At 38.8% G+C, this 27,009-nt stretch overlaps 1 protein-coding gene across 1 annotated transcript in view; it reads right to left on the reverse strand.

Moving 5' to 3' along the window:
- FREM3 (FRAS1 related extracellular matrix 3) overlaps nucleotides 1–27,009 on the reverse strand; it is a 94,313-nt gene that overhangs the window by 37,988 nt on the left and 29,316 nt on the right. Inside the window, exons 3-6 of the mRNA XM_073604411.1 lie at nucleotides 14,301–14,447; nucleotides 12,340–12,570; nucleotides 10,531–10,656; nucleotides 4,460–4,711 (exon numbers count right to left, since the gene is read on the reverse strand). Coding sequence (XP_073460512.1) covers nucleotides 4,460–4,711; nucleotides 10,531–10,656; nucleotides 12,340–12,570; nucleotides 14,301–14,447 — 756 coding nt within the window. The remainder of the gene's footprint in view (nucleotides 1–4,459; nucleotides 4,712–10,530; nucleotides 10,657–12,339; nucleotides 12,571–14,300; nucleotides 14,448–27,009) is intronic.

Raw genomic sequence — 27,009 nt, forward strand, 5'->3', positions numbered from 1 at the left:
ATTTGCTAAAATCATTTAAGTTCATTTTTTTCCTCATTAATGTACACACAACCCCCTATATTGACAGAAAAACACAGAATTGTTGACATTTTTGCAGATTTATTAAAAAAGAAAAACTGAAATATCACATGGTCCTAAGTATTCAGACCTTTTGCTGTGACACTCATATTTAACTCAGGTGCTGTCCATTTCTTCTGATCATCCTTGAGATGGTTCTACACCTTCATTTGAGTCCAGCTTTGTTTGATTATACTGACTGGACTTGATTAGGAAAGCCACACACCTGTCTATATAAGACCTTACAGCTCACAGTGCATGTCAGAGCAAATGAGAATCATGAGGTCAAAGGAACTGCCTGAAGAGCTCAGAGACAGAATTGTGGCAAGGCACAGATCTGGTCAAGGTTACAAAAAAATTTCTGCTGCACTTAAGGTTCCTAAGAGCACAGTGGCCTCCATAATCCTTAAATGGAAGACGTTTGGGATGAACAGAACCCTTCCTAGAGCTGGCCGTCCGGCCAAACTGAGCTATCGGGGGAGAAGAGCCCTGGTGAGAGAGGTAAAAGAGAACCCAAAGATCACTGTGGCTGAGCTCCGGAGATGCAGTCGGGAGATGGGAGAAAGTTGTAGAAAGTCAACCATCACTGCAGCCCTCCACCAGTCGGGGCTTTATGGCAGAGTGGCCTGACGGAAGCCTCTCCTCAGTGCAAGACACATTAATGCCCGCATGGGGTTTTCTAAAAAACACCTGAAGGACTCCAAGATGGTGAGATTCTTTGGTCTGATGAGACCAAGATAGAACCCAGGGTGGAGCCTGAGGACCTGACGTCACCACATACCAGCTGGCCAGCTTCTGCCACAGCTGTGTTTTTTTTAAATTTGCAACTGTGTTTGCTCTGCTTGTGCTTATGATGTCAGTCGTCCATCATATGGAATAAAAAGGGTTTTTAACTTACTGCACCATGAAGCGCCTCTTTCCTTCTTGTTAATACTTTACCATATGTCATGAGCGGCACCGTTGGAGCAGTGGATACAAGGAGAATATTTCTGGCTGCCGCACCAGCGTTCAGAACTGCCTGACGTGGAGGGAATTCTGTTTGAATTTCGGATCAGTTGTTTCTGATAGATGAGCCAACTGACCTGAGCCCGAAAGATCTCTCTAATAGGGATCCAGCATATCTGGTAAGCAGCCCATTTTTACCTTTGCTTGGTATATGAAGATATATGGTGAAGACACCATTGTTTTAATTGAAGAATCTGTCCCTAAAACACCTCCTACATAAGGACATTGCTTAGCCCTTTGATGGACTGTATATCCTATAAAATATTTATCCATTCATAATTTATTTAATTTTACTCACATTGTTTTTTTCGTATCACCTTAGGTAGCGCACTTAGTTCCATTTTTATTTCTGTCCAAACCACATGTTCAAGGTTTTTTAGGTTGCAGCACCTTTGATCACTATTCTTCTATCAATTATTATTTCACATTTTTCATTGAATTTTATTGGGGGTAGCGCGGATTGTCCATCTTACACTGCTCATCACCTGTCCAATACAGTCCCAACAGTGAAGCATGGTGGTGGCAGCATCATGCTGTGGGGATGTTTTTCAGCTACAGGGACATGGTTGTAATCGAGGGAAAGAATAATGCGGCCAAGTACAGGGATATCCTGGACGAAAACCTTCTCCAGAGTGCTCAGGACCTCAGACTGGGCCGAAGGTTTACCTTCCAAAAAGACAATGACCCTAAGCACACAGCTAAAATAACGAAGGAGTGGCTTCACAACAACTCCGTGACTGTTCTTGAATGTCCCAGCCAGAGCCCTGACTTAAACCCAATTGAGCATCTCTGGAGAGATCTAAAAATGGCTGTCCACCAACGTTTACCATCCAACCGGACAGAACTGACAGAACTGGAGAGGGGCAGCACAGTGGTGTAGTGGATAGCACTCTCACCTAGCAGCAATAGGGTCGCTGGTTGAAATCCCGACCACGGCACTACCTGCCTGGAGTTTGCATGTTCTCCCTGTGCCTGCGTGGGTTTTCTCCGGGTACTCCGGTTTCCTCCCACACTCCAAAGACATGCTGGTAGGTTAAAAAGCGCCCTGAGGCGATTCAGTTCGCATAGGTAGCGCTATACAAGTCACTCATTCATTCATTCATTCATCTGCAAGGAGGAATTGCAGAGGATCCCCAAATCCAGGTGTGAAAAACTTTGCATCTTTCCCAAAAAGACTCATGGCTGTATTAGATCAAAAGGGTGCTTCTACTAAATACTGAGCAAAGGGTCTGAATACTTAGGACCATGTGATATTTCAGTTTTTCTTTTTTAATAAATTTTTAATAAATCTGCAAAAATGTCAACAATTCTGTGTTTTTCTGTCAATATGGGGTGCTGTGTGTACATTAATGAGGAAAAAAAATGAACTTAATTGATTTTAGCAAATGGCTGCAATATAACAAAGGGAATACTTTCCGTCCCCACTGTATATATACATATATATATATATATATATATATATATATATATATATATATATATATATATATATATATGTGTATATATATATATATATATATATATATATATATATATATATATATATATATATACATATTTATTTATGTTTCTCTCTCGTAAACTTTGAGGGTTGCAGGCCAGGTGTAAAACACTGCCAATATGTTTACTTTGACGAAAAATGGTAATAAGCCTGAGCCTTGATACCTATAAGAGTTCCACTGCCGAAAGAAATAATGAAATGTCTAATTACACACAGTCCTGGGATGCACATCAGAGAACAGCAGTAATTCTGTGATCTAATTTCTCATAAGAAATAACATTAAGACTGGCTATGGAAAGCTGACTCTGTTTGGAAACGTTCCTGATCTGCTTAGTGGATTTCTTATTTCAACAAGGTAACACAAAATCAGGCTCAAGGGGGAAAAAAAGCTCTTTCATTCTGTTAAATCTTCTTGTATTCCTATTTCCTGCCCTTCTTGAGAAGTTAGCTACATGAAGAAGTCTTAAAAAGTTCTAATCAGATATCAGTCACTTCCCCTGCATATTTAACTGTGACAAGCCTTTAGATATAAGAAAACTATGCATGATGCAGCTAATTACATTGTCCAACATTGTGTGAAGCATGTTGCCATGCAGAGGAAAGTGACAGTACATTGGCATAATTATTGTCAGTGTGCACACTCAAGATGTTACAATATGTCAACTGTACACCATTCTGGACACAGCCTTTTTGCATAAGAGCAGCAAACCTACATCTTTTGAAGTAAATTTTTTTTTATTTTAGCATTGTGCAAATTATAATAAAATGCATAAAAAAGGTGTGCTACTAATGTGATCTACAAAATGGGGACATTTTCCTGACACTGACATGTGGCAAGTTGTGAGTGTAAATCCCCAAAAAGTAAGGGAACACCCCACCCTTGACAGTTGTCACTAGATATCTCCTCCACTTGTGTTTTGTTGACAGTTGTAAAATTTGAGTTTTCTCATGACTTTCCGTTGTGGTGGCATTGGTCAGCATGACCAATCATGAAGGTGGATGTTCTCAACAGGACCATATTAAAAAAAAAAAAAAAAAAAAAAACAACAGAGGTTATAACCATTTCATGTTCTATCCAAAATTAGATCAAATGTTTTGGCTGGCGTTTTACCTTCAAGTATATTTCTTTCTGCAACCAAATTGAGATAACACCTACTTATATTTGTTACAAGTTATCATTCATATATCTGTAGCATACCTTAATGTTTACAAATTGCTGCTTAGCTATTAAATTGCTTAAAAATCCTACCTAGCTGTGGAGATACAGATTTACCATAATTACCCTGTCTGCATTGTGCTGGTAGATCTTCCTTATCGGTTGTAGAATAGATATGCGCACTTTGTGTTCTAACAAAAAGTTGAAGAATCCCAGACATGCGTGGTACGTTGTATTTTAGTGCACTTTTAAAAAGTCTGTCTCTTTATTGTAAGTTGTAACCTATTCTACACAATGGAAGTTGCCTGTAGACTATCATGTATAACCCCCCCCCCCCCCCCCCCAAAAAAAAAAAGAAAAAAAAAAGAAATGTAAGGCATGTTTTTCATTATTTTTAGGTATGTTGTTTGAATGAAAACCAACAACAAAAATATAGGGGGATTTCTCAAATTTGATTGCAAATGTGGAAATATATTTAAAGGCAGAATAATTTATAAATATTTTAGCTGCTCAGCTGTGGGGTCATCAAGAAACAGGCTGAATAGGTCCAAATTTCTTATTACCTATCTACCTGCTAAGAACCTCTTCTATTGGGATTCTGCAGTGTGCTCAGGACATCTGTATCATACATTCCACTCTCGATCTCCCCAACATGTCATTTGGGTATGCCTGATACCGCTCAAAATCTTGTGTTTATAAATTATAAAAAAATATATAATAAACTTAAATGGTCTACTTACCATCATCTTTATCTGCCAGAATAACTACTTTGGCACTGGAATATTCAGCTCCTACTTGGCCACCCATTGGCATACTTAATGTGACATTGAACACCTCATCTACTTCATAAAGGGAATCATCGATTATGATAATGCGACAGAATTTTTCAGTTTCATCCTTATCAAATCGGATAATGCTGGTGTGGTCATCTGGGCGAGTGATGTAATCCGAATAAGACAAAACTGATGTGGGGACAGTACCTGTAGCTGAACCTGAGTGGCAAACCAGAACATTTCAATTAAGGTTTATTAGATAATCTGTAGAAGAAAACACCTAGGGAAAGACTAACAATATATAAAACATGGTCTTAGACTATTACAGATACAACACATATTTAACGAAAAGGAAGTTTGTTCAATAATGAAGAAGCCTAAGCAAGAAATAATGCTACACCACTATTCAACAGCAACTAACCAAAACTGATATCCAAATCCTAGAAGGGAAAGTGCACGAAGAAAAGTTTAAAAACTGTCCGTTTTTTGTCTTCTGTCTGTGTCCTGTTGGACAAACTGCCTTTACTTCATGTCCTAAAGGCGCAACAGGATGTGAGAGGAAAGCTCTAATAAGTAAAGGGAATTCCTATCTTAGATAGTTGTTACCTGAACAGATGTCCCCATTGGAACATTCCCCTCACCATTGTCACCTTTTACCTAATTCAGATTACACAAGAAATGCTTAAGCGGACCCCCTGCACCTACAGTATTGTGCAGGATTGGAAATTTAAAGGATATACTGTATGGAATTCATACTTCTGAAATGTAATTAATCTCTGCTTAAAAGGTTATAGTGCTTCTATCCTTTACTTTAGTAGAGGACAGAGGAAATTAACTAATCAACACATATTCGCTTATAGCAGATATCTGTGGACATCACCCAGTCTGCCAGGATTAATTCTAACCCGCCTCAGAAATGGAACAAGCCATACACCAGGCCTAAGAACTAATATCACAGGCAAAATGACTGCAAGTAGCACCTGCCATGTGTTTCAAAAGAGAAGGTAGTGCTAAATAACAGGTTTTCTCTCTCAAACATTTCAGTGGTGCTAATGTCCACTAAGCTTTTCTGAAACCATTTAAAGTTAGGGTTAGGAAAAAAACAGACCTGAAAAAAGAAAATAAATGGTGGATAATCAGAGGATCACAAAAAAAGACCATAAACTCATGCAGAAGCATAGAGGCAAGCTTTATCTGGGAAGTTAAGTTCTCCTTTGATGAATGGAAAGTCTTCCATTTCCAAGGTACACTCAAAATCATACCTATAACCTGAATAAAAACAAGACTAGTAAGAAAATAACTACATATTATAAATTACACACTTTAGAACACTCTGTTGATAGTTCAACAAACAGAATTGTGCCCTTAAATCAGCATCAGTTTTGTGTATAAGCAAGACAGAGATTAGAAATGTTTCACATATGTTCCTTCATCCTTTTCACATTATACACTTTTCCTGTAGAGCAACTTGATCCCAGATATTGTCAAGTGAAATCTATGTATAGAGCTCTCTGCTCTAGGAGATAGATTTCAGTTTCAACTGACTCGCCCAGACACTGTGCTGTGCTATGTTGAACATTCTAAGAGCAACTGCTGTGAAAAGGGACAGAATAAAGCCGCTGTGTCTGCCACACTCCTTCACGTGTAATACACATGATACATTTAAGAGGAGATTGGCTATTAATAATAGTACTCTATTACATAATATTGCCTATTACCTCCTTATTACTAAAAATGAAACTATTTACACATACAGTATCTCACAAAAGTGAGTACACCCTTCACATTTTTATAAATATTTTATGATATCTTTTCATGTGACAACACTGAACAAATTATACTTCGCTACAATGTAAAGTAGTGAGTGTACAGCTTGTATAACAGTGTAACTTTGCTGTCCCCTCAAAAAAACTCAACACACAGCCATTAATGTCTAAGCACTGGCAACAAAACACCCCTAAGTGAAAATGCCCAAATTGAGCCCAAAGTGTCAATATTTTGTGTGGCCACCATTATTTTCCAGCACTGCCATAACCCTCTTGGGCATGGAGTTCACCAGAGCTTAACAGGTTGCCACTGGAGTCCCCTTCCACTCCTCCGACGACATCAAGGAGCTGAGGATGCCCCACAGATTCTCAATAGGGTTTAGGTCTGGAGACATGCTTGACCAATCCATCACCTTTACCCTCAGCTTCTTTAGCAAGGCAGTGGTCGTCTTGGAGGTGTTTTTGGGGTCGTTATCATGTTGGAATACTGCTCTGCGGCCCAGTCTCTGAAGGGAAGGGATCAAGCTCTGCTTCAGTATGTCACAGTACATGTTGGCATTCATGGTTCCCTCAGTGAACTGTAGCTCCCCAGTGCCGGCAGCACTCATGCAGCCCCAGACCATGACACTCCCACCACCATGCTTTACTGTAGACAAGACACACTTGTCTTTGTACTCCTCACCTGTTTGCCGCCACACACGCTTGATACATCTGAACCAAATAAGTTTATCTTGGTCTCATCAGACCCCAGGACATGGTTCCAGTAATCCATGTCCTTAGTCTGCTTGTCTTCAGCAAACTTTTTGCGGGCTTTCTTGTGCATCATCTTTAGAAGAAGACAGCCATGCAGACCAATTTGATGCAGTGTGCGGCGTATGGTCTGAGCACTGACAGGCTGATCCCCCACCCTTCAACCTCTGCAGCAATGCTGGCAGCACTCATACTTCTATTTCCTAAAGACAACCTCTGGATATGACGCTGAGCATGTGTACTCATTTTTTTTGATGGACCATGGCAAGGCCTGTTCTGAGTGGAACCTGTCCTGTTAAACCGCTGTATGGTCTTGGCCACTGTGCTGCAGCTCAGTTTCAGGGTCTTGGCAATCTTCTTATAGCCTAGGCCATCTTTATGTAGAGCAACAATTCTTTTTTTCAGATCCTCAGAGAGTTCTTTGCCATGAGGTGCCATGTTGAACTTCCAGTAACCAGTATGAAAGAGTGAGAGCGATAACACCAAATTTAACACACCTGCTCCCCATTCACACCTGAGACCTTGTAACACTAATGAGTCACATAACACCGGGGAGGGAAAATGGCTAATTGGTCCCAATTTGGACATTTTCACTTAGGGGTGTACTCACTTTTGTTGCCAGCGGTTTAGACATTAATGGCTGTGTGTTGAGTTTTTTTGATTGGACAGCAAAGTTACACTGTTATACAAGTTGTACACTCGCTACTTTACATTGTAGCAAAGTGTCATTTCTTCAGTGTTGTCACATGAAAAGATATAATAAAATATTTACAAAAATGTGAGGGGTGTACTCACTTTTCTGAGATAATGTAATTACTTCCTCATGGATTCAAACAGAAAAGCATGATAGGTTGAAACATTAGTTGAAACATTATTCTTTTAGGCTCCCTTCACATATATGCGGAGCCGATTTCTCTGCAGAGCCTGGTGCTGTTTCCATTTGCCGGTTCAGGTGTGATTTAGGTGCAAATTTAACACTGAAATTGCACCTGAACTGAAATTAAAAAATGCACAGGACCCTTTTAAAAAACTACGCCCAGCCCACATATATGTAAACCGGCTCTGTTGAAAGCCAATTTGGTTCACATGTTGCACTTGTCAGACCCATACTTAAAAAGCCCTCACTGGACCCATCCAATCTTGACAACCTACGCCCCATCTCCTTGCTCCCCTTCTTATCCAAACTCCTCGAACGTCTGGTCTACAACCAACTGAGCGCCCACCTCGCTGATAGCCTTCTTGATCCTCTTCAGTCTGGATTTCGTCCTCAACACTCCACAGAAACTGCTCTCCTAAAACTAACAAATGATCTACTAACGGCCAAAACCAATCAACACTATTCTGTACTCCTACTCCTGGACCTCTCTGCTGCCTTTGATACGGTTGACCACCCCCTCCTCCACAAAAAACTCCATGACTTTGGTCTCCGTGACTGTACTTTTCGCTGGTTCTCTTCCTACTTATCCAACCGCACCTTTAGCGTTTCCTACAACTCTACTTCCTCTTCTCAGTTGGGGTCCCCCAAGGTTCTGTTCTTGGACCTCTCCTATTATCAATCTACACCTCCTCCCTGGGTCAGCTGATAGCATTCCATGGCTTCCAATACCACCTCTACACTGACGGCACCCAAATCTATTTCTCTACCCCTCAGCTCACTCCCTCTGTCTCCTCACGTATCACTAATTTACTATCAGATATATCAGTCTGGATGTCACATCACTTCCTCAAACTCAATCTATCCAAAATAGAACTTATCATTTTTCCTCCCCCATATGCCCCTTCCCCTGATCTCTCGGTTAAAATCGATTGCACAACTATAAGCCCATTCCCACATGCCAAGGTTCTAGGTGTAGTCCTGGACTTTCCTTCAAGCACCACGTCCAATCACTGTCCAAATCCTGCCGCCTCAACCTCCGCAACATCTCCAAAATACGCCCCTTTCTAACCAATGACACAACAAAGCTCTTAATTCACTCGCTGGTCATCTCTCGCCTTGACTACTGCAACTCCCTTCTCATTGGTTTACCTCTACATAGTCTATCACCTCTTCAATCCATCATGAATGCTGCTGCCAGACTCATCCACCTTACCAATCGGTCTGCCTCTGCTACCCCTCTCTGTCAATCCCTCCACTGGCTTCTGGTCAGCCAAAGAATTACATTCAAAATACTAACAACTACGTATAAAACTATCCACAATTTAGCCCCCAGCTACATCGCTAGCCTAGTCTCTAAATACCAACCTACTTGTTCGATTCGTTCCTCTCAAGACCTTCTGCTCTCTAGCTCCCTCGTCACCTCCTCCCATGCTCGCCTCTAGGACTTTTCCAAAGCCTCCCTAATCCTATGGAATGCCTTACCCCAATCTGTCCGTTTATCTCCTACTCTATTAGCTTTTAGACGATCCCTGAAAACCCTTCTCTTCAGAGAAGCCTACCCTACCCATCCCTAACAACAACTGTTTTTTCATTTTCTGCATCAGCTCATCCCCGACAGTTATTACTTTTTGTTTCCACTTGACCCTCCCCACTGGATTGTAAGCTCTAACGAGCAGGCCCCTCTGATTCCTCCTGTATTGATTTGTATTGTAAGTGTACTGTCTGCTCTCGTGTTGTAAAGCGCTGTGCAAATTGTTGGCGCTATATAAATCCTGTTTATTAATAATAATAATAATATGTTATGTGAATCAGATGCGGTAAAAATGCATCTGATTCACATATATGTGAACCTAGCCTTAAAGCAGAACTATAGTCAAAATGTTTTTTTAAATTATGGATATAGTAAGGGAGGGTTATAACCCCTGTCAGTTTATCTTTTGCCATCTGTGTCCCATTGGGGATGTAAAATTTCCCTTCACATCATGTCCCATAGCTGACACAGGAAGTGAGATGAAATCCTTGAAAATGAAAGGAATCCCTTTGGGGCCTCAAGATCACCAGAACTAGCGTCCCCAATGGAAGATGTCCCCTTACTTTTCTGGGGACAACCCAAAATTTGGTATTTTTCTATTACTTTTATTTTCAATTGTAAATAGGACAAATAGAGGGGGTGAATCTCCCTAATGGGGGTATAGACATCAATAAAAACTGACAGGTGTTCTAATCCATCTCCACTCTGTCTAAAACTAAAATAAAAGTTTTGTTTTTAGGTATACTTTAAAACCTTATGGCAAACTGTGCATTCAGCTTTAAAGAACAAGTACAGTGGTTCTGAATCCAGGGTAAGAATCACTATTTTTACAAGAATGACAGCTATTTTTAGTCTGAGATTTGAAAACTACAGTCACATCACTGAATATAAGAATCCTTATCTTTGTGTAAAGCTTTGTAAGTTGAGCTCCATGCAGGTGGATATGGAGGCTTTAATGGTGTCCACTTAAAAGGCTTCAAAGTATAATGAAATAAATTTTGCTTGGGGTAAACTTTATTATAGCAGTTTCATGGTTTTTACTGAATACATTCAAAGAAGACTCAATCACACGATATTCAAGAACTGAGAAAATGTCACATTGGTTATAACTTACCTTGGTGAGTTGAACAGACCACCATAAATTCTTGACTAATGTCTCCTGATCTTTTAACAGGTATTAGTAATTCACCTATATCTTCCTCAACTTTATACTCTGCTTGTGGTATGTATACAGTAGATTCTAGAGAAAGAAAAACAAAGTTGGTATTAGTGAAGGCAATGTACAGATTACAGTAAGTAGAATTTTAAACAGCATGATTTACTTTTATCAGCTCTGTAAATTTTTATGAGCCACAAGTATTTGGCTAACACTGGCAGGACATATGGTTTCTAGATAAAGCCTATAGGCTCTTAAAAGACACTATTTACAAAAAAAATCTTACCGTCCCCCTTCACCAGGGTAACCTACATAGCAGTATTCTTACCTTCTGCCTCACTCTGAAGATCTTCACTGTGCTACCTTGGCCAGTGTTGAGAAGCCTTTGTAGGAAGATTGTCCTGGCCGTACTCCTCTCCTACTGCCCATACATGTTTTTCACCCCTTTCATTCCCATGGCTTAGTGTCCCCAGAGCAGAGCTGAAGGTAAGTGTTTTTCTAGTTAGGTTACACTGAGAGGTTTAAGGGAAGCAGTGAAGGACAATTTCCTAATAGGTAAGCCCCTAAAAGTGAAATTGTCATTTTCAAATGGCAACATGTCTGCTATTTGAAATCTCTCTGCAGAAAGCTTATTCGAGGTTACTGAATAACCTTTCCCAAACATAACTGTTTTGACCCAAGATAAGAGGTTCTAGTAGTATATGCCCGCATCACTTCCCCCCTCTTCTCTGGGTTGAAGGGTACATGGCTCCAGCAGCATCTGCCTGCTTAAAATACCTCCCCCTCTCTGGGCTGAAGGATTTGTAGCTCCAGCAGCATCTGCCTGCATCACATACTTCCTCTCTGAGTTGACAGATAAGTGGCTCCAACAGCATCTGCCTGCATCAATTACCTGCTCTTCTCTGAGTTGACAAAATCTTATGTTGCTTTGATACAGACAAGGGATATGCTGTTGGACCATGCTTGCAGATACAACTGCAGAGGTTAATTGCCCTTGTTTCTTGAATAAATATTTGCCTATCTATCCTTACTCTTCACTATTTTCAAGAGTTTTTAAAGCAGAAGTAAACCCATCCATAGAACAGCTACCTTTCCGGCACGTGCCGGAAATGTAACACTCCCATTGGTTGGGCTCTCAACCAAACTGTCAAACCATCCAGTGGCCGGTGTTATAACTGATCACATGTGCAGCATCATGGCAGTTCTAGACTAAACAGAGGCCAAGATGGCGGCTTCCTTGGCTGAAAACGATAGGAGGGTTTACTTCCACTTTAAATACCTTTCGTAGTATGCAACACAAAGGGGTAAGATTGTGAAGAGTTAAACAGCATAAATAAGCAGTTCTATGTTTTTCATTGCTGCTATACTATGGTGATGTAATAGTTACATAGTTTGGTTGAAAAAACACACAAGGTCATCTAGTTCAACCAATAAAAAAAAAAAAACTATTACAATCCTATATACAAAATACCACACCCACAGTTGATCCAGAGGAAGGCAAAAAAAAACAAAACAAAACAGCAAAGCATACTCCTATTTACTCCAGCAGGGGAAAAAATCCTTCCTGATCCCCCGAGAGGCAATCGGATATTCCCTGGCTCAACTTTACCTATAAATTTTAGTTAATGTTAATAGAAAAATCAATTAAAATTATGATTTTTTTCATTACAGATAAATCATTTTAGAAGAGTCCATTGACAATTGTGATCATTATCATGTGATAATGACTCATTAGCTAAATTAATATCATTAGATAGTAATACATACCATCACCTGGATCCACAATCTCCACAATTGCTTCCTGAGGGAACTCCAGTGCTGCCATAACAGGCTCAGAGAGGATAATCTGGAAGGTTTCAGATTCCTCGTATTCATCATCAGCTATTATCTTGACCTTCCATGTGGCTGTTGTTTGTCCGGGGTTAAACTGCACTTGCTTCTGTGCTTTCCCTTTAAAGTCTTTATCTTTAATTGCTGCACCATCCTTTGTACTGATACCTTAATGAGGACAATTAAAAGGGGTCATCCTTTTAAAGAACAAATAAGAAGGATAAAAGCCTCCCTGTGTGGCCAATGTGTAACAACTTTTAGGATCTAAAATGTTTTGAACAAGTTGAATATAACTGACCATCATGTCAACCAGTCACACAAGCTGGTAGTCCTTCTCTGTTCTTTTATACATGAAAATACTATGCAAGTGATATTTTACAACTGCTTTATAACAGCTGCCAGAATTTTACAAGAATATGTCACTTATAGTCGTGTTTTAGGATTTGAAAAGCACATAGAACGGAATATATTTCTTTTAAAGGGGTAGCTCATATCACATTACTTGTAAATATTTTGTGGCCATTAGACCTTTGCCACTCAAATCTGATGGTTCCTTTATAAATATACACCAGTGGATTAAATCACCCAATGCCCTTTTACATTTCTCAGGTTACCATCTACAAGCTCTTGCACAGTGCAGGAGTAATTTTTTTTCCCCTGCATAACAATTCAGTATATGGGGATGTTGGGACATCAGATGGGCACTGAGAAATAGGTCTTGTAAGATCAGATGTAAAGTACTTAAATACTCTAAGTAGCTACAGCCATATGCAAATATATATTATAGTGTTGGTATTGTAATATTTACACTAATTTAATTATATAGGTTGATTTTTATATTTACATTTAAGTGTCTCATCATATTTATATGAAATCTTTTTTTGCATTATCATTCTTTATGGTATTTCAGTGGATACATTTAAGCAGCCATGTAAGCTTCCTTTAGTATTGGATTACTGAAAATTGTCTGGGAAAATAAGTGAACACTTTTCATGATATAGGATCTTGACTCTGGAGATCAAAAACGCACCACTGTAGCTCCTCTTTAGGGGTACAAATGCAGTAAAGTTCAATCTTTGCTTGATAACGTTAAAACACTATAATCTGATTAAATGTTTCATCGCAAACATAGAACTCAAAACTCACAAGATATACAGTATGATATTGAAGACAAACAACGGTCAACAGTACCTACTGTATATATTACTCAACACACAAAACACACAAAAAATACTTTTGGCCTTAATATCAAATGTAACTAACAATAATAGCTTTAACTTCCTTAGAATGACTTTTCCCCTGACAAAAATTGCAAAAAAGGTTGAATTCAATAGTGAAAGTAACTAAGAATAACTAACAATAATATCTTTAACTTTGTCCGTGCTGGGGCTCCTTGCAGAAAAATGTGCAAAAAAAGTTGAATTTATTTTCACACACACGTAAAATGTGCATATTAGGCCTGAAAATGACCTAACCTCTCTTGCATTAACCCTGAATGTTACTGGGCTGGGAGTGTTGCTGTCTATTAGACCTCTGACGTCTCCCCTGCACTTAATATGAACAAATCGAGTGCAGACAGTACAAAATGTACTTCTTTCTTGGCTGCAGGCATACTTGCACATAATGGCACACTTGGGCCCTGGAATGCTCTCTTTCAGAAATGTGAGACCTGTAATCTCCCCTGTCCATTAAAAAAATGTGAATTACCCCTTCTTCTTCTTACCTCTTCTAACACTGTAAGTATACTGCAAAAGATTTTGGCACACATCTATTCCACACAAAGGGGCACAAAGGATGTACAAAGATGAATAATTCAATACATCTAAACACTCTTCCTCTGATGCCCAGTGTGTATATCCACCTTTGCCCCCCAAGTCCCTATGTAGACAATTACTTACTGACAAAGGAAGTTTCACCAAGGTATCCTCTTCGTTTCAGGGTAACTTCTAAGAACTTGGAGTCTTCATCTATAGTATACTGATTTCTCTCCAAGGAAATCCAAGCCCAGTTGAGACGGAATGGCTGACTTCTTAGTTTATTGCCTCCTATAGCACATTTTCATAAAGATATTTAGAATAGTACCACCAATTAATTACTTTATATATACTGTAGAATCATACAAAGCATTATCCTAAAAAAGTAAGGTGTTCCTTAAAACAAATGGGGTCTTTTACTTAAAAGGTGCACTTTCTAACAGCTCTGTCATCTCTGCTGCAAGGAGGGTGAGCTAGCAAATAGCAAAGTTGAAACAGGAAATAGTGTTGCAGGTGTACATTGGCTTTATAAAATAACGAATCCACAGGTAAAAATATATGTATATATACTCTCACACATAATGCCCCATTCAGTAATACCACAAACGCCAATTGTAAACCTCTTTTAGCTTAAAATAGCATGTGTCCTAGAACAAGCATTGTGCAATAAAGTGAGGTACAGTGAGTACTCTATGTAAAGAGAGTTTTATGATTAATTGTAACATTGTGTATATACTGTAGAAGCATATAATTAGCATACTTCATTGCCTAGAACATGTCTAATTTTAAATAAAAAAAGAAGACCCATCTCCAAACTCACCATTTCTTAGTCTGTAGTCACGCTGTGTATTTACAGCATGCTAACACTGGCCACCCATGCTAAGGCTGACAGATGATAACTTAGCCCTTTAGTGATATATTGTTTTGTATTAATGGCACTGAAAATGGGATCTTCGGAAGTGTGTTTAGTTCTGGTGGAAATGTCAAAGCCCAATCTGCTTTTTGCTCCTTGTTGTTCTACAGGATTTCAACACAATCTAAGATTAAACAAGCAGCAAGCAGAGGCTTGTAAAGGTATATCTTGTATTAGGGTGGCTGACAGATCCTAAGCTCAAGATGAATGTGCAATAGACTGCTGAGAAGTTATAGTTGATGGGGTGCTGAATAATCTTCCCCACTTCACCAATAACTCAATTTCTGATGGTCCAATCCCATATTTTGGTATACTTCTTATATGACTGATGTGGGGAATTTATAATCATCATGGCTTAAAAATTTTTTCACAGTAACCACGTATATACTGTATATGGACACTGTAATATTGCCTACATTGCACTCAATACCTATTAAATAATAAAGCCAGACGATTAAATAAATATTATCTTTGTTTCATCACTAAAATGTCTCCAGCCAAATATTTATTTCTGGTTTTGGACCTAATGGGAAGTGATTGAACCAATTTCAGGTTTCTATTGCTTATCTGTACGTATTGCAGAGATTTTGCTCTCACTTTCTGTGTGGTCAATAAAAACAAGGATGTGTCTTATTTTGGTCTGGTCACGAAGACTGGAAGTGAGGTTAAATCACAGAGGTCTAACCCTTTCCCCATTGACCAAAAACAATTAAAAATGTATTGGCTGGAAGTTTGGCTTTAACGTGATTGTAAAGTCTTGTTATACTTACCTCCTCTGTGCAGTTGGTTTTGCACAGAGCAGCCCGGATCCTCCTCTTCTCAGGTCCCTCTTTGATGCTCCTGGCCCCTCCCTCCTATTGAGTGCCCCTTCAGCCAGCAGCTCTCTATGGGGGCACCTAAGCTGAGTCAGAGCTCCGTGTATCCATTTAGACACGGAACCCGTCCTGCCCTGCCCCCTTTCTTCCCTGATAGGCTGACTGACATTGGTTGACAGTCACGGGAGCCAATGGCACAGCTGCTGTGTCTCAGCCAATCAGGAGGAGTGTCCTGGATGGCTTAGACACTCGTGGACATCGTTGGAGAGAGATGGGGCTCAGGTAAGTAATTAGGGAGTGCTGGGGAGGCTGCTACACACGGAAGGTTTTTTATCTTAATGCATAGAATTCATTAAGATAAAAAACCTTCTGACTTTACAACTCCTTTAAAATGCAGTGCCATTGAGTACTTGTACGGCAGTTCTCCCTGCTTTGACTTTAAACGATATCCTTATTCTCCAAAAACAGTCAATAAACATCCAATAATTAATGGCCCTGTAATCTATTTTTCATTAAACCATTTCATACTGTTTTTTTTGTCTCCGTGTAATGTCCTCCATGGGTTCCTGAACCTCTCTTTTCCTCCACACTTCCTGTTGTTTGGAACAAGCAGTGCCCATTAGTTGTCATACGCACTGTTCTATGAACGCTACAAATCTCATATTCCATAGTTTATAGCCCATAGTCTATTTCAGGAGTGAGCAAGAGAGGTGGCTATGTTCCTACATACAACGGGACCATGGAGAACGAATGTATCCACCCTCCAACAGGAAGTCAGCTCACAACAGCAAAAAAAGGCATTTAGAGGTTTGGAGGAGGCTGAGAGCAAGAGAAAGTTCTATTAGGGCCCAAATACTCTTGCTTCGACTTCAACACACATTAAAGCACCTACCGCTTCAATATGCTTTTTTTTATGTGTTTTTGATGCTTCTGTGATGCTTTGATGATGCTTCGGTGGTGCTTTTTTGAAGCTTTAATGAAGCGTGGCAGATGCCCTGTGTGTGTGGATATCTTGTACCTGCAATACCTCCAAAACAAATGAAGCTAAAGCTGAATTAAAGCCTCTCAAAAGCTGCAGGTGCTTCAAGCGAGCTTTGTCATAGACTTCTATGGTGGCTTTGAAGACGCTTTGAAGTACCACTAAAACGACATAAGGTATTATTTTTGAAGCAAAGCAAACACAAGGTGTAAACAGGGCTGTAAGCTAACCATTTTATTTAGTGACAGGGGCTTTGACTGGTGTTGTTTTGAAGCACATGTAAATGAGCCCTTAGGGTTATGAATACACATTTGAATAGTTTTTTTTTTTTTAAACAGAGTTTAGTCCCTTTTAAACATTGCTAGCTCTTGTGTATATGTCTTTTGATACTGTATGTATAAGTCTTTAAAGTATAAGTAATATGTTTCTTGGACTTTAATAATAAAAAAAAAACACTGGCTATGCAGATCAAACTACAGACTATTATTGCTGATTCTGACTATCAGTGCATATTGTCTACAGTGTGTGTGGGGCTGGATTAGCTGTCTGGTTAAACATTCTATTTTTGCCCAACATATGCTGCATTCTTTGTGTGGCATCTACACCAAAGAAATTCTATTACATTTACAGGTCAATGTGAGTTCCTAAAGGCTTATGTAACTGTAGCAGGGATGGACCAGTTTACTTTTGTTAATGTACATTTATCTGGTTTTACACAAGTCTTAACTACAGAAACAATCTAAGGGTAATGGAGCAAACATGAAGCTGCTGGCAGCTTATGGCAATCAGCCAGTTTTTTACTTTACACTCCGGGAAAATCAAGCAAAAAGTCTGATTGACTGTCTTGGGATTTCGTTCTTCAGTTAAAATAATTCCAATTTTTTTACTTCCTCCAGTAGTGTATGGCATCCTGTCTCCCACTTTATTGTGCAGGTTAGGTCCTGCTTCTCTAGGTAAGGATCCATACAGATCTTTATTTAGCAACTGCATTCTTGCTGACTTTTGGTTGAGTGCAGGAGCTTCTCTGAATCCAAGGTACAGTATATAAGGTAACAATAATATTAGCAATTCCCAGCCAACTGCCATGATAGGTAAAATATACAGAACAATGTGAAAAAAAGTTAAAGGTTAAAGTAATCCTGTTGCTAAAGAACAACTTTAAAAGCAAGCCATATCTGTAAAACAGGACATACTCACCTTTGCTGTTATCCATTCAGTTGAACACTACTTCGATGATGAGAAATCTTTTGCTGAAGTCTGAAGTGAAACTGGCACTTTTAGTGCCTAACTCCTGGGTACCCCACAGCTCTTAATGGTTCCTCTTTTTGACCTCTACAGCAACACTGTACCTTGTGCTAGATGGAGATGTTCTATAGCACCAAGGTTGCTTTAAAACATGGGTGCTCAACCTGTGGCCCTCCGGCTGTTGCAGAACTACAAGTCCCATGAGTCTGGCAGGTACAAGCATGACTCCCAAAGGCAGAGGCATGATGCGACTTGTAGTTTTGCAACAGCTGGAGGGCCACAGGTTGAGCATCCATGCTTTAAGGTATAGCTAAAGCCATTTTTTTTTGGTTTTGGATAGGGTAGGGCAGTGTTGTCATCCCTGGAGAGATTCACCTTCTCTATTAGTACTGGTGACCATTGTCACTGGAAAATGTGGTGTGGTAAAATAAAATAGGGGATTTTTCAGACAAGAGGGGAAATCTGCCTACTGGGACACAGTGGTGGCCTGTCCATTAGGGGCTCCCGGGCCCCAACCCCTCTCTCCATGCCACCCCTTATATGCAATGGATAGATTCATGCTTAGCATGAATCTATCCACGGCTGCCGCAGCCACCCCCTATTCTTGCCTCTGACCCCTTTCAGTCTGGTCAATATTCCTATCGCACACATTCCTGGCAAATATGGCTCATAAAATAGTGGGTGCTGCAGCGATTACCAGTTGGGATCACATCACAGGCATAAGTGCCAAGTTTCGGAGCCGCACAGGGCCCCTTTCGTCAGGCATGTGATCAACACCCGGCTCATGAATTACAGCGGCCAGGTTTTTTTATTTTAAGCACCTATATAGAGCCAGAGGCTCTAATAGGCTTCAAAATAGGGCAGGCTCGGGTCACAGAGAATGCACTCTCATCCCACCCAGGTGTGTTACAACAGTGGATAAAAAAAATCGCTGTTAAAACACTGATCCTCAATCTGGCCAATCAGAAGCAGGTGTGAGACCTGTTTTCCAATTGGCCAAAAAGAGAAGACTCCCGATTGGCCGCTGTCGCCGTGATGACCCGTGGAGAGCAGGAGAATGGGAGGCTGATGGGGTAAGTGCTACCGACCAACCGCCCAAAAAAAATGTACAATATAGGACGTAGAAAGCAAAGAAAACTATACTCAGGATTTAATCATTTCCTTATCTAAAACAATTTTTTTAATCAGAATGCAGATGTTTTTTCTGTATAAATATAGCAAGGCAGTGAATGTGCTGTTTTAACATTTCATGAAACGTAATTGTATTTGAGGATTACTGGTCTATTAATGATCTGTGTATGTAAAGAATATATATTTTTTAAACTCCAATTTTTTATTAAAGTTTTTCAGTTTTACAAGGCAATGTTATAACAAGTGGACATAGGAATAATGGACATAGGATAAAGGAATTCTAAGAACATAAGGTGTAGGTTGATAAATGAACAACAATGTAAAAATCACAGTATATTACATGTCAATATACCGAGTAGAAAGTATATTACACAGAGAGACATTTCAAAACCCATTACAAGAATTATAAAACAGAGATCAAAACCATAGAGACACCATAGAGGTCAAGAATATTTTAACATTCACAGTTATACTGCAAATGCAGCTCTAGAAGCATAAAACTGGCATGTTTCATTGCCAAGAACCTGTCTAAATTTAAACGGTAAGAGGCTTTTACCTCCCTTTCCCAGTTTATATTTATCCTGCAATGAAGTCAAGTCCTGAGTCCCTGAACACAGCCTATTTATTGCATGGGTTAGTTCAGTACCCTTATTATTATAGTTTAAATGCATTGCTTTATTTTTAGAGGCAAGCAAAGCACAGGAAGGGACAGGGTTACGATAACTGAACTGTGAAATTGTCTTTTGCCACAATTTTCCAGGCTCACTTTTGTGTCTTATAATAACACAGCTATGTCATATAAGTGGCAGCCACTTACAATGAAAAGAATAATGCACATCTCATGTTTCGTCCAGACAAATCATATTACAGGGATATACAAAATGGTAGAGGGGGAGAATCTATATTATTGGTTGTTATCGTAATGAAGAAGGATTGAATTTAGTCATTCCACAGTTCCCAAGTTTAACGAAAAAAAGGTTGCTACTTTCTAAATTTTGCTAATTACCAAACATGCTTGTATTGTTAGTATATTATCTCGCATTAGATTATGTCCTCTTGTTTAGAAACACTACAAGAAAAATGCTTTCATGCCTTTCACACAAAAATCTTAGACTGATTAGACAGATTTGCACACCCCTTTATGGGGGTGTTAGCGGCATTTATAAGGGTGGTGTTTTTTTCAGTGTGTTCAGCACTTGATAAAGGTCTGACTTTGCCTGATACATGGCACAAATTATGATCTGTGATGACAATTTTAGCTGCTCACACAGCAGGGTGCAATGTAGATCTGTCTTGAGTTATGTAGTGATATTCCTTAATCTCTGTGAGTTATTTGGTTTAATAATGAAGTTCTTTCTTATTAAGTGCTATCCGAATAAGGAAGATACAGTAAAACCTTGGATTGTGAGCATAATTTGTTCCAGAAACATGCTTGTAATCCAAAGCACTTGTAAATCAAAGCAAATTTTTCCCATAAGAAATAATAGAAACTCAAATGATTTATTCCAAAACCATTTAATCATAGGTCTTTCAGTTTATAGTCCATATAAAAAGATTATAGCAATGTGACCAGGTTGTGTAACCATAAAATGTCCATTCACAAATGGAAGCCTCCACAAGGGGATTAGAAGCAAAATCCAGCAGGAGCTACAGAGTATAAAAGAAAAGAGAGGCGCCTCTAAGTGTAGCAATATGGTTACATTTAATGAAGGTACAACATTTAGCAAGTCACATGGTTGATGATTAAAAGAGGCACATCTAAGTATGCAGGCATCCGGGGTAAAGCTGTCCACATAGTCCCTCCTCCACACCGCCGACTCCCACCGCTGTCAGTCTGCAATCGTAACTGTAAAGACTACCCTGCAGTAGAGCGATATGAAAGCATGGCTTGAAGCGCTCGTGGAGCACAGAGTGGAAGGGACGATGTCGATGGTGGTGAGGAGGATGTGGACAGCTTTACCCCAGATGCCTGCATACGTAGATGTGCCTCTTTTAATCCCCAACCCTGTGAGTTTGCTAAATGTTGTACCTTCATTAAATGTAACTGTATTGCTACACTTAGAGGTGTCTCTCTTCTCTTTTATACTCAGTTGTGACATGACGCTACTCTTATATCAAGGCATTGCTTGTATATCAAGTCAAAATGTGCTTGTCTTGCAAAACACTCCCAAACCAAGTAGCTCTCAAACCAAGGTTTTACTGTAGTACTTTCTTATTAAGGCAGTAATGTCACACAGGGGGCATTCCCTGCGTAACAATATTACCCTAAAGTGGAAATACTTTATAAAGAAGGAAGTACAAATTACCCAATAAACACATTTCCCCCATCCTTTAACATGAATCCCCCCATGTTTGATTTGCATCACTAGTGTCTGTAGGCTCCTATGTTTTGTTGCTAGAAATAACACCCTTTTACACAGGTCACTGTAATGCTTTCCTGGCTTAGAATATCAAGGTAGTATGTAAATATCCCTATAAGAGTTGATCATTCTTACTGGTTATTGAAACAAACTGTGTGGCTAATAATTGTACAGAAAAAGATCTGCATCTTTGCCTCTGCCACCCATAGGAACATGCCTACTGTGCCTAAGGGTAAATCCAGCCCTAGCCATGTCACGCTAGCATTGAATATCATAAACTAGGGCTTTGAAAGAATGAACTTTATAGGCATACTTAAAAAAATGTAACAACATTTATTTTATTAAGGTTATAACAACAAGGTATTAGAGAAACATCGATGTTCCAGGACGTGATTTGAACTCTTATTTAATTCGTATTAAAGCCTTTGTTGTGTTTGGTCCAGTGATTCCGTTTCACCTTGTGAATTATACCCTACTATATCTTGCTTATGAACTTACTTTGGGACATTACTAGACCATTGCCTGTCTCCAGTGTGTTTTACATTCAGGTTCTACTAGCTGATGCACGTGGTACTTCCTACCTTAAGTACTTGATGTGGAGACATTTGCCTCACATATATAGCAATATTTTTATAGTTCTTGGCCCAGGTCTGCCTTGTATAGTCCTGCTGCTCCATCAGGGTTTGCGTCCATTAGGGTGTTCTGCCTCCTTGACAGCAAAGAAGCTGCTCTAACATGTAGTGATCTAGAGTTGGCTTATGCTATCCATTTCTGATTACTCATAGGAATTGACCTGTTCAGGTCACTATATATGTTATTACTTTTGGGTTGTTTGCCTTACTCAGAATCTCCCTAGACCCCCCCCCATTGTATCCTTGGAGTCCTTTGGACTCTGGATGGATGGTGGACCGGGGAAGAGGTTTTAATCACTTTTGCACTCTTAAATGTATTTTATCTGATGTTTGTCTAATACCTTTTTGTTATAACCTTAATAAAATAAATTTTGTTACATTTTTTAAGTATGCCTATAAAATCCATTCTTTCAAAGCCCTAGTTTATGATATTGAATCATAGGACGTGGCATAGTTTACTATGCTGTCCACAGCGCCACCCTATAGTGACAGCCCTTATATAGATTGTTCACACTAGCATTAAAATAGAGATACTTTTTTTCAGGTGATTTGTAGATAGCTAGAGTTGCTTTTGTAGACTACTATACTGGTGTACCTTCCCATACTGAAAAAATTCACAGAATATGCTATAAATCAGTTGGAATTTCTGCAACACAGATCTTTCATTGACTACAGTTAATTAGTTCAGTGAAAAAAAACTAATTCTGTAACTACTACGAGTCACGTCCACAAAACTGCAAGTGTGACATGGGTCTAGGGTACCATACTTCATCTTTGGTAATGATCAAGCCCTTGCTGCAATGTCACCCACAGTTGACACAACCTCCACTCCAATCTGACCAACAAGCATTGGGTGCATGGTAGGACCCGTCTGTTACTAATTATATGTATAGCTGATGGCCTAAGTACATAGTTCAGTAAAAAAATGCATCGGGTTATTCTGATCACTATTATATGGCATAAAAAGGTAACATTCCTTTACATCTAATGAAGGTAAAAAGATTCAATAAAAAAAAAGGCCACTGAAAATTAATACTGACTGAATGAATAAATGAATGTGAAAAATCATGTTTCTGTTCATGGTTCCATTTAATAATCAAATTTGGATGGGTTTATTATGTATCTTATTTTTTGTGATAAAATAGACTGCTATATAAATGAGTGTGTGAGAAAAAATGTTTAAGAATTCACATGGGAATTAATGGTTTTACTATTCCTGCGTCTCAGTGACATTTCACAACTCATTATATTTGTGCCTAATTATGTCTGTGTATTCATTGCTGGGTGGTCAGTGGTAAAATAATCTTCTTAAACTTGATTTCAGTTTGACAGGGGTATAGGATTAATTTGAAATGCTAATGAGCTTGCAGCCAAGTGTAATGGATTAATTAGAGTGATGGGGACGTAATTCCTTTCCAAAATAATTACTTGAGTAAAAAACATTCTTCTACTTCCCAGAGGAGTGAAAATGTACCTTATCCAGTCATAATATAGAACAATTTCTCCACATGACCACTTGACTAATTTTACATTATTAAGAATAGTAATTATAATATATATATATATATATATATATATATATATATATATATATATATATATATATATATATATATATAAACTGTATATATGTTTAACATTATTTTTAGCATTAATCAGTTTTCATTTGAATATATGACCATTAAGTCTTTTTATGTTATGTCCGAGAATATTTATATAACCACATACAAACAACATATGATCATATAAATATTCTCGGACATAACATAAAAAGACTTAATGGTCATATATTCAAATGAAAACTGATTAATGCTAAAAATAATGTTAAACATATATACAGTTTATATATATATATATATATATATATATATATATATATATATATATATATATATATATATATATTTATTATAATTACTATTCTTAATAATGTAAAATTATTTTACATTTTGATATAATTTAGTTCTCAGTCTTATAGACATGTGCGCCGTCAATAAATTTGTTTTGTTTCGTTCCGTTTCGTACGAAAATTAATTGGTATTTCGTAATTTGTGTCCGAAATTCAATTCGGATTCGTACGAAATACGAATTTTCGTTAGATTCGTAAACTTTTCGCAAAATAACGAAAGTTCGTTATGATGAGTTTATCATTATGAGAGGCTCCCACCATCCCTGTGCTGTGCTGACTTCCTGGGTTTTTAACCTTTAGGTTCGTTAACTTTTCTTAAAAATAACGAATGTTTGTTATGATGAATTTATCATTATGAGGGGTTCCCGCCATCCCTGTGCTGTGCTGACTTCCTCTGATTGGTGAACAAAACACCAGTCACGTTTCCGTTGTAACGGAATTTGGATCCAAAATTGTTAACGAAATTTCGTATTTCGTATAAAATTTGTAAGCATAGAAATTCCCATAGGGTTCCCACCATCCCTGTGCTGAGTTCCCAGGTCTGTACACCTGCTGTGTCCATTATGAGGGGTTCCCACCATCCCTGTGCTGAGTTCCCAGGTATGTACACCCACTGTGTCCATTATGAGGGGTTCCCACCACCCCTGTGCTGAGTTCCCGGGTCTGTACACCTGCTGTGTCCATTATGAGGGGTTCCCACCATCCCTGTGCTGAGTTCCCAGGTATGTACACCCACTGTGTCCATTATGAGGGGTTAATTTTGTTTATTGAAAATCTTACAAACAACAACTTATATACAATAAAACCATAATAAATAAATAAAACATATTTACAAAATAATTGAATATGTTTCTACAAAACAAGAACATAATAAATGGTACAAACCAAATTGCGCACAACACAATCCCTACGGGAGAGCCAGACTAAGGAACATCACCGTCACCATGCATGTAGCCTTTTATCAAAAATATATTTCATCTTGAAAATCTAGGGGAGTGAATCGAGAATACAAAGAAAAGCCGCACACCCCGAGATCAACAGGCAGCAGCTACAGAGTCCTGATATTCCTCCATGCCCTTACCCAGGCCTCCTGCTGCCACCTGCCTTTCTCAAGACCCTGAATCTTCCCTACCTCACCCAGAATGTCCTGCACCACCACTTCCACAGGGAGGATTTTACTCCGTAAGGATACCTGACACCGTGCACTCCACGTGAAATAACGGACTACTAGACTAACTAAAAAAAGTGTTTCCAAATCATAATCCCGACGAGTCTGGAATGCCCCATACACCCACTCTGCATAACTCATATGGGGGAGGAAGGGTATACTCAGAGCCCTCCCAACCCTCTTGTACACCTCTATATTAAAAGGGCATTGAAGTAGAAAGTGATCCATGGACTCCACCACTCCTCCACACTCCACTCTCAGGCAGCCCCGATCACTCATGGAAAGAAACTTCAAGTTGCCCTTCACATACTGCTATGAATCAATTTGCTCATCTTTACTGCCAGCGTGGAGATGGCCAACAAAATTAATTGTCCATAAATATTCTGTAAAGTAGGCACTTGACAAGGAAAGCTTTTCTCGGTAGACTTACCTGCTACATTGACTAGCTGAAGCCACAGAAGGGTCTTGTGGGTAAATCCTTTATCAAATGCTTGTTTCTTCTTAGAAGAAGCTTTTATATTCACCATCAACGTATTTGTAGGTATGGTAGGTGTTACATCATAGCCCATTGAAGTTAAGCCAAGCCTTTAATTGCTGATCCCAATAAACAGCTAGATTAGTTAAGAAGACCTGGAGCATAGGGCTATATTAATGAACAGCTCCAACCCACAAAAAAATACATTGGTCCAAAAATTTGATTTGTAGAGCCACTCCCAACAGACTCAGAATTCCATAGAGGCTTGCTTCTTTTTGCTGTTTTGCTTCCTTTTATACTGCTTTATTGATTTCTTTTTATAATAACTAACAAATTTAGCATAACTATACCACACATTAGAACCCTTTTTATATTACTATACACACTATTATACCACTACTATATTACTATACTACAAAACTATATTTTTGAATGAAAGAGGTGCCACAAAATCATATATTCTTAAATATATTTTTTAATCAATATGTCAAATATCGGCCTTTTAGTCTATGACATGTAATGGATACACTGACAGACCTAATCTGGGTCTTACATCGAAAGGCTTAAAACATCCTTGCTGTGGATTAATTTTCAAAAGAAAAGTGATGATCGCAATAATTTAAAACCAAGAAATATTTACCTCCAGACAGCCAGTCTGCCTGCTGACACAAAGCCATGATCTTTGTATCTCACATCGAGGAATGTCATCAGGCTCACAGAAAACAAAGGCCCTTAAAGTCTCAAGTTCTTTACAGCATCGGCTGGGTTTAAGTTATAGTTTTGAAAAAAAATATGTTGGATGTTTTCCTATGCTCATCTTTTGTTTTTCTTTGTAAACAAAGCCCATTGGTATAGGTATCAATACAGGTATGGAAAATAAAAGATGTACCTAATGCATCGAGTGTGGTGAGTAACAAATACAATGGCATAAAAATAATACCAGGGTGGCAATTTATAAATAAAAGGGGCTCAAAGGAAATTGAACACTTCATCTTATTCTCCAATGAAGCACCAGATTAAGGAGTGAGATTACATTTACCTATACAATGAGCATGATGGGCAAGAGTTCAAGTCCACAATTGGTGAGAAAAGGGGTGTCATCCTGTGCTTCCCAAAAAATGTGCAGCATTGCCATTCTAAGTATACAACACGTCACACCTTCTTTTAGCCCCTGAGACCCAAAGCATTGTGACTTGCTTTGGAGATGCTCTCTAAGTACAAAATAT

This window comes from Aquarana catesbeiana, linkage group LG01 (genome assembly GCF_042186555.1).
Source record: "Aquarana catesbeiana isolate 2022-GZ linkage group LG01, ASM4218655v1, whole genome shotgun sequence".
In the NCBI taxonomy this organism is placed as follows: domain Eukaryota; kingdom Metazoa; phylum Chordata; class Amphibia; order Anura; family Ranidae; genus Aquarana; species Aquarana catesbeiana.